At 45.6% G+C, this 7,314-nt stretch overlaps 1 protein-coding gene across 1 annotated transcript; it reads right to left on the bottom strand.

Annotated features, from left to right (window-relative positions):
• Positions 1-4,574: 4,574 nt before the first annotated feature.
• Positions 4,575-6,579, bottom strand: LOC115131106 (complement C1q-like protein 2). The gene is made up of 2 exons (XM_029662714.2): positions 5,632-6,579; positions 4,575-5,150 (listed from the first exon to the last, which is right to left on the bottom strand). Exons 1-2 carry the CDS (start codon positions 6,238-6,240, stop codon positions 4,971-4,973), a joined length of 789 nt encoding a protein of 262 aa, XP_029518574.2. The 5' UTR covers positions 6,241-6,579; the 3' UTR covers positions 4,575-4,970.
• Positions 6,580-7,314: the final 735 nt, after the last annotated feature.

Here is a 7,314-nt window from a genome sequence, read left to right as displayed (position 1 = left end):
ATGTGTTGTATTTTAATGTAGCCCTGCATAAGGTCATGTCTAATGAATTCTAAATGAACTCAGAGATGAGCCCTGAAGAACCCTAAGATTGATATGGCACTCCCAGAATCCCATAGTGGAGTCCCCTGATAGAGTGTGTGAGTCATGGGTAAAGGCCCGTCTCTGAGTGTTTAGGACACTCCTGACCCTTCCACAGAGGGGGCTGAGGCCGCCCACAGATATGCCAATCAAACGACTCATTATGCTAATTGTTCACTAGGGAAAACAAGTTTAATCCTTCCACAGATACACAGTGTACTATGAGATATTCTCTCAGACGAAACATATGAATGCAAAAGGATCAATTGAGATGTCCTAATCTACTATACTGTGCATGCATACATGCACATGCAAAACTACACACACACACTCACAAACACAGATAGACATTCACAAACCTACCTTCCACCTCACCCATTTTTGCATTTAAACTGCCTTGTTGAAGCTGCACACTTTGACTACGTCCCCTTGAGCCCATTCTTTCCATTATTTATCAGCTCTCTGACAAATTGAGGCAGGCTGATTTCGGTTGGGTTTTAAAATGATGCGCATATGAGAAGAGACTGTTGCCTGACAAGGTCAGACAAGGAAATAGGAAACTTGACTCGCCTAAATGTAAAGAGACCGACTCCCACCGTTTACTGTTCAGCTGTAACTTTTCCTCTGGGATTTGGATCTTGGCTAAGTGCCGCAGGATTTATGAGTATATCCTCTGAGCTGATGTGTCAATATGGATGTCTTCCATTTTCTGTAATGCTCTAAGGGGCCCAGGGATTGAGACACAGAGATTTCTGTTCAATGAAAGCCATGATCAAATCAAATCAAATGTATTTGTCACATACACATGGTTAGCAGATGTTAATGCGAGTGTAGTGAAATGCTTGTGCTTCTAGTTCTGACAATGCAGTAATAACCAATGAGTAATCTAACCTAACAATTCCAAAACTACTACCTTATACACACAAGTGTAAAGGGATAAAGAATATGTACATAAAGATATATGAATGAGTGATGGTACAGAACGGCATAGGCAAGATGCAGTAGATGGTATCGAGTACAGTATATACATATGAGATGAGTAATGTAGGGTATGTAAACATTATATTAAGTAGCATTGTTTAAAGTGGCTAGTGATATATTTTACATCAATTCCCATTATTAAAGTGGCTGGAGTTGAGTCAGTGTGTTGACAGCAGCCACTCAATGTTAGTGGTGGCTGTTTAACAGTCTGATGGCATTGAGATAGAAGTTGTTTTTCATTCTCTCGGTCCCTGCTTTGATGCACCTGTACTGACCTCGCCTTCTGGATGATAGCGGGGTGAACAGGCAGTGGCTCGGGTGGTTGTTGTCCTTGTTGATCTTTATGGCCTTCCTGTGACATCGGGTGGTGTAGGTGTCCTGGAGGGCAGGTAGTTTTCCTCCGGTGATGCGTTGTGCAGACCTCACTACCCTCTGGAGAGCCTTACGGTTGTGGGCGGAGCAGTTGCCATACCAGGCGGTGATACAGCCCGACAGGATGCTCTCGATTGTGCATCTGTAGAAGTTTGTGAGTGCTTTTGGTGACAAGTCGAATTTATTCAGCCTCTTGAGGTTGATGAGGCGCTGCTGCGCCTTCTTCACGATGCTGTCTATGTGGGTGGACCAATTCAGTTTGTCTGTGATGTGTACCCCGAGGAACTTAAAACTTACTACCCTCTCCACTACTGTCCCATCGATGTAGATAGGGGGGTGCTCCCTCTGCTGTTTCCTGAAGTCCACAATCATCTCCTTATTTTTGTTGACGTTGAGTGTGAGGTTATTTTCCTGACACCACACTCCGAGGGCCCTCTCCTACTCCCTGTAGGCCGTCTCGTCGTTGTTGGTAATCAAGCCTACCACTGTAGTGTCGTCCGCAAACTTGATGATTGAGTTGGAGGCGTGCATGGCCACACAGTCGTGGGTGAACAGGGAGTACAGGAGAGGGCTCAGAACGCACCCTTGTGGGGCCCCAGTGTTGAGGATCAGCGGGGTGGAGATGTTGTTACCTACCCTCACCACCTGGGGGTGGCCCGTCAGGAAGTCCAGTACCCAGTTGCACAGGGCGGGGTCGAGACCCAGGGTCTCGAGCTTGATGACGAGTTTGGAGGGTACTATGGTGTTAAATGCTGAGCTGTAGTCGATGAACAGCATTCTCACATAGGTATTCCTCTTGTCCAGATGGGTTAGGGCAGTGTGCAGTGTGGTTGAGATTGCATCGTCTGTGGACCTATTTGGACGGTAAGCAAATTGGAGTGTGTCTAGGGTGTCAGGTAGGGTGGAGGTGATATGGTCCTTGACTAGTCTCTCAAAGCACTTCATTATGATGGAAGTGAGTGCTACGGGGAGGTAGTCGTTTAGCTCAGTTACCTTAGCTTTCATGGGAACAGGAACAATGGTGGCTCTCTTGAAGCATGTGGGAACAGCAGACTGGGATAAGGATTGATTGAATAAACACACCAGCCAGCTGGTCTGCGCATGCTCTGAGGGCGCGGCTGGAGATGCCGTCTGGGCCTGCAGCCTTGCGAGGGTTAACACGTTTAAATGTTTTACTCACGTCGGCTGCAGTGAAGGAGAGTCCGCATGTTTTGGTTGCAGGCCGTGTCAGTGGCACTGTATTGTCCTCAAAGCGGGCAAAAAAGTTATTCAGTCTGCCTGGGAGCAAGACATCCTGGTCCGTGACGGGGCTGGTCTTGATGAGGTCGCCTTCTAAAAGCAGTAGGTATTTGGATCTCATACAGAATACATTACCATCCTATGGGGGGGGGGTCTTACTGTGACAACCTCATCTCTAAGTTATTATCTAAATTACATCCCAAATTACCTCCAGCATTTTCTAGATGTTCTCTGTTCCTTGAAAAATTGTATTGATGATTTCAGAACAGTAACCAGCACATGTCAGTATCTCACACAGACCTGGTCCCGTCACATACAACACCTCCAAATGCCAGCCCCTTGCCCCAGCCCCCAGCCTGATTGAGTGCCATGGCTCCTCATCAGACTGCGTTCCAGCTCAGATGGTGAAGGTTCTCTCTCAGCTCAGAGATCCCCCCCCAATTTATAACCACAGATTTAACATATTAGCTGTGTCAAACCAGTTAATGTAATCCTGTATGCTGACATTTACAGTAATTAGTACAATATGGCCTTTGAAAGAACACACGGAATCCGTGACAATTGGACTACTCGGCAATTTAACACTCTCAGTTCCTATATTAACTCCCCAACTTCTCTTTTTACAATTGTTCTCCATCATGAAAACAAGAAAACCAAAATTGCGTTGTTGTTTTTTGTTTAAGCATTTCCTGGAATATATTACGTTAGTTTTCTTCTGCAATTATTTCACAGTTCAGAGACAAGGCCACATTGCGCCCCCTAGTGGTAAGAGAAAATATATTCGCCTTTGCCTAACCCACGCTGTCCATGGTGCTGAACAGACTGGCGCCGTGGTGGTTGCTGTCCTAAGTGCTGAAGCCCTCTAACGCAGCAACTTGAATGAACAAATGCACCAGCTTGACTTCGGAAATCAGTAGGCCTGTAAAACTATTTTTATCAGCTTATATATTATTTAAACGCAAAAATGGGCTCCCAAGCGATCTAAGGCACTGTATCTCAGTGCTAAAGGCGTCACTACAGACACCCTGGTTCGAATCCAGGATGTATCACAACCGGCCGTGATTGGGAATCCCATAGTGCGGCGCAAGTTTTTTACACAACATTAACATTAGCCAGTGGATCTTAATCCTTAACAATATCTAATCCGCCTTCTACTAAAACGCATGAAGAACACGCATAAACATATTAAAAAGTGTTTGCGCAAACAACAACGGCATTAAATGCCAAGTGCAAGCACAGAATAAAACAAGATGCTTGATTGAATGCCAAATGTTTACCCAGTGGGAGTGAGGAGGCATGCTATAAATATCTTAATATAGGCTTAACATGCAGGTGGCGTCCCTTGAGCATCAGGTCTTTTGTGATATCTGTTTAGCATGGACGGGTACCATAGTGGAGTTTAATTTCTAAGCTGTTGACTTATTTAATGGAACATCTTCGTAGAACATGAGGTGCTTACACCAACGTCCCGCCAATATTGCCGGGGCGTGGATAGATCAGTGTCGAGGTAATGCAGGCCGCTGTTCCCAGTAAGACATCCATCTCCAACCGTCCACGCCACAAACACCGACAGTGACACCGGCAGTAACACCCCTACATGGAGAATGAAGGAGGAGTGAGACAAGAATAGAGATTCCCCTGGCTGGAACAGCCTGTTAGTTCTAATGTGAGGTGGAGCACAGATCCAAACAAAGAACATCGCTCTGCACGACAGAGTCAGACAAACGCAGCACAATGGCATTCTGAGGTCCTTTAAAAACATGTAGGCCTATTAGGCAGAAAAGTCTAGCATACATCTATTGGAATGGTTAATGTATGGTTAAAATGATATATCTAATCCACAATCTATTTGAAGAAAGAATGTGATCTTAAACATGCCAAAAAATGTCACAAATAAACGGATATAATAGAAAACATAATTTATTGAAATACTTACTGTAATGGAATAAGCTACTAAGACAAAACACATTGTAACATTCGGTCCTTGGTGGACCAATAAATAGGACATCTTACTCCTTATTTAGATCTTTGTTGCTTATTTTTGATACATAAATATCTTAGAAGGCTATATCTTGAGTGGAAACACAGACAGACGTTCAAGCAACAAAATATCACATCACACGGAAATGTCGTCTGTATTTGAGCGGTTGGCAAGTCTTGGCGCCCCAAACCCCCCAAATACAAACAGATGACACACAGCCGCTTACAGTGGCGCCCGGACAATGGGCAACTTGCTCTAGTTATGATAGAGTCTAATAAATGATAGTAAAGTTCACATCCCTGCATGTCTGGGAAGCGGTTTAGTCCGGATACAAAATGAAACCGGAAAAGGTGCTGTACTTGTTGTTGTTTCCCCCATGCGCCTTTCCTCCGTCCAGCTTGATGTAGATCTCGTCCCCGGAGTCTAGGTGAAGCACTACACTGTTGCTGGCATAGTCATAGTTCTGGTCTGCGTCCTGGGCTATCGCACTGGCGCGGACCTGCGGATAAGACAAATGATTAAAATAGTGAAGGACTTTGCATCATTACTTAATAGGCTATCGAACAACTCGTCCCCACCCTGACCCAATGCTAAAACATTATAGATTCACCACTTTGAACCTACCAAACAAATAATGGCTGTCTTGTTTGTTTATGTTGGCAATGTGTAGACACTGACACAGCTCAAATCGCTCCAGGTAGTTGACCAGTGTAGGGCTGACCGCTACCCACCTAACGATTAGTTTGTCTTTGCTGACAAATAAAGTGGCACGAGCCGAGCATATTAATGAACCTACTGAGCTCGCGGTGTGAGATTAAGCGCATAGAGCAGATGCCGTTTACGAGAGATAAACGCTTAATACATCCAATATTGATCTGGGGCAATGCACACTGAATGTGTCTGCTCTCCCTCAACTTCAGAGGTGTACAGTAGCATAATCACTTTTAAAATATCATTGCGTAATATCAGGTATAGCATACCTGTCCGTTTCTGCACAAATCTGCCCACATGCTTGTCCCGTCGCCCCCGCGCATTAATACATGGTATGTAAAGTAGTATATCCCGGACACTTGGCACGTGAACTTGCCGGTAGAAGGGTCGTAATGGTTCCCTAGATTTGTTACTACGTCATCGAACCTTAGCACCTCGTATCCCTCGTGGGGGTTTTTAAGACCCACGTAAAAAGCCATTTTTGTGCCGCCAATTGCGGACTCTAGGCCCTCGGCATTTTCGGTCCTGTCACTGCTCACAGTCCCCTCCGCCGTCTCTCCAGTGGTATGCCCGGGATAGCCCGGTTTCCCCGAGTCCCCCCTATCCCCCGGCGGTCCTCTTGGACCTGGTGGACCCGGTTCGCCGGGCGGACCTCTCGGTCCGGGTTTCCCCGGCCGACCCGGCTCGCCTTTAGTCCCATGCGAGAACGCCGGGGGTGGTATGACGCTCAGGTCCTGCATGACTTCCAGGGCATTGGCGCTGGGTTTGGGGTTGTATGGATCACATATCATCCGACAGGTGCCCATCATCTCGTAGTGCGCGTCTGTCTTGGACGCTTGGACCAGAAGCGGTATCGCTATGATAAGAGCTAACACCATGACGATGCCAACCACAGGAGCAACGACACGCTTCCTCTGGAGAGTCCGAGAAACAAGCGCTAAAAAGTCAGTTTTCCTTTGGGAAGCAATGGTGAAAGGTTGCGAGTGCGCTAAAATTCTCTGCAGAAAAAGCGAGTGTACCAAAAAGGAATCACTTTATTCCAGGGTTACAAAAAATTAAAAACAACAAATATGTTGTAACCTTAATTAAGCGTAGTTCACCTTGGAGCGGTGTGCCAGTATCACTGAACTTCACAAAATTGACAGGGGCAGTATTCGTTTTGGCATGGCTGGACACGCGCTGGATCTCGGAGCTGAACAGAGAAAGCTTCGAGCGATTTCTGCCAGTCTGCAACAACCGAGGGGACTAGAGCCGCGCTGACGTAACAAGTGAGGGCAAAGCCTGTTGCATTTGGATTAATACTGCAACAATAATCATGCCATCTTTATGTATGAATTATAAATCCCCTGCACCTTCGAGGAAAATATTGGATCAGAGAGCATCACTAACACGTAAACCCCATTATGGAAATGTTGACAGCGAGTTGTCTCACCTATATTTCGGCATATTTGAGAGAAGAAATATAAGTGCACGTTTTTGTTATTAATGTATCCTGTGAAATTACATTATTCTGTTCCGAAATGGTCCCCTACATTCAACGTGAGGAAGATACACATTCCAAAGAACAATCAAAGATCACTGGAGAAAATAATCCACATCAAGAGCCATATAGGATGTCTGGATTCCACAATGGCACTGTAGCCTAATCTTTACCATAAAGCCAAGGCTGAAACAATTCAGTGCCCTGTGCTGATTTTTTCATGTAATGTTGAACACCTAGTCTTAGTTTATCCACAACAGGGTTTTGGTGTCAAAAAGCTGAGCTAGGTCTGAGATAGGAGTACTCTCTGGGCAGACTGGTCAAAGACATCAACTTTGGGGTAGCTTTGAGACTAATATTCTGGGTCTGAACCCTGGTCTCTTGGGGGTCTTATTACACTGTCATTGTGATAACCCGCTGAGCTAAAGCCCAAACATTTGCTTGGGAGGCTAACTGAAGTCTTTAGGTGCCA

The sequence above is a fragment of the Oncorhynchus nerka genome, linkage group LG1 (assembly GCF_034236695.1).
Source record: "Oncorhynchus nerka isolate Pitt River linkage group LG1, Oner_Uvic_2.0, whole genome shotgun sequence".
Taxonomy (NCBI): Eukaryota; Metazoa; Chordata; class Actinopteri; order Salmoniformes; family Salmonidae; genus Oncorhynchus; species Oncorhynchus nerka.
This window is presented reverse-complemented; position numbering and strand designations above follow the sequence as displayed.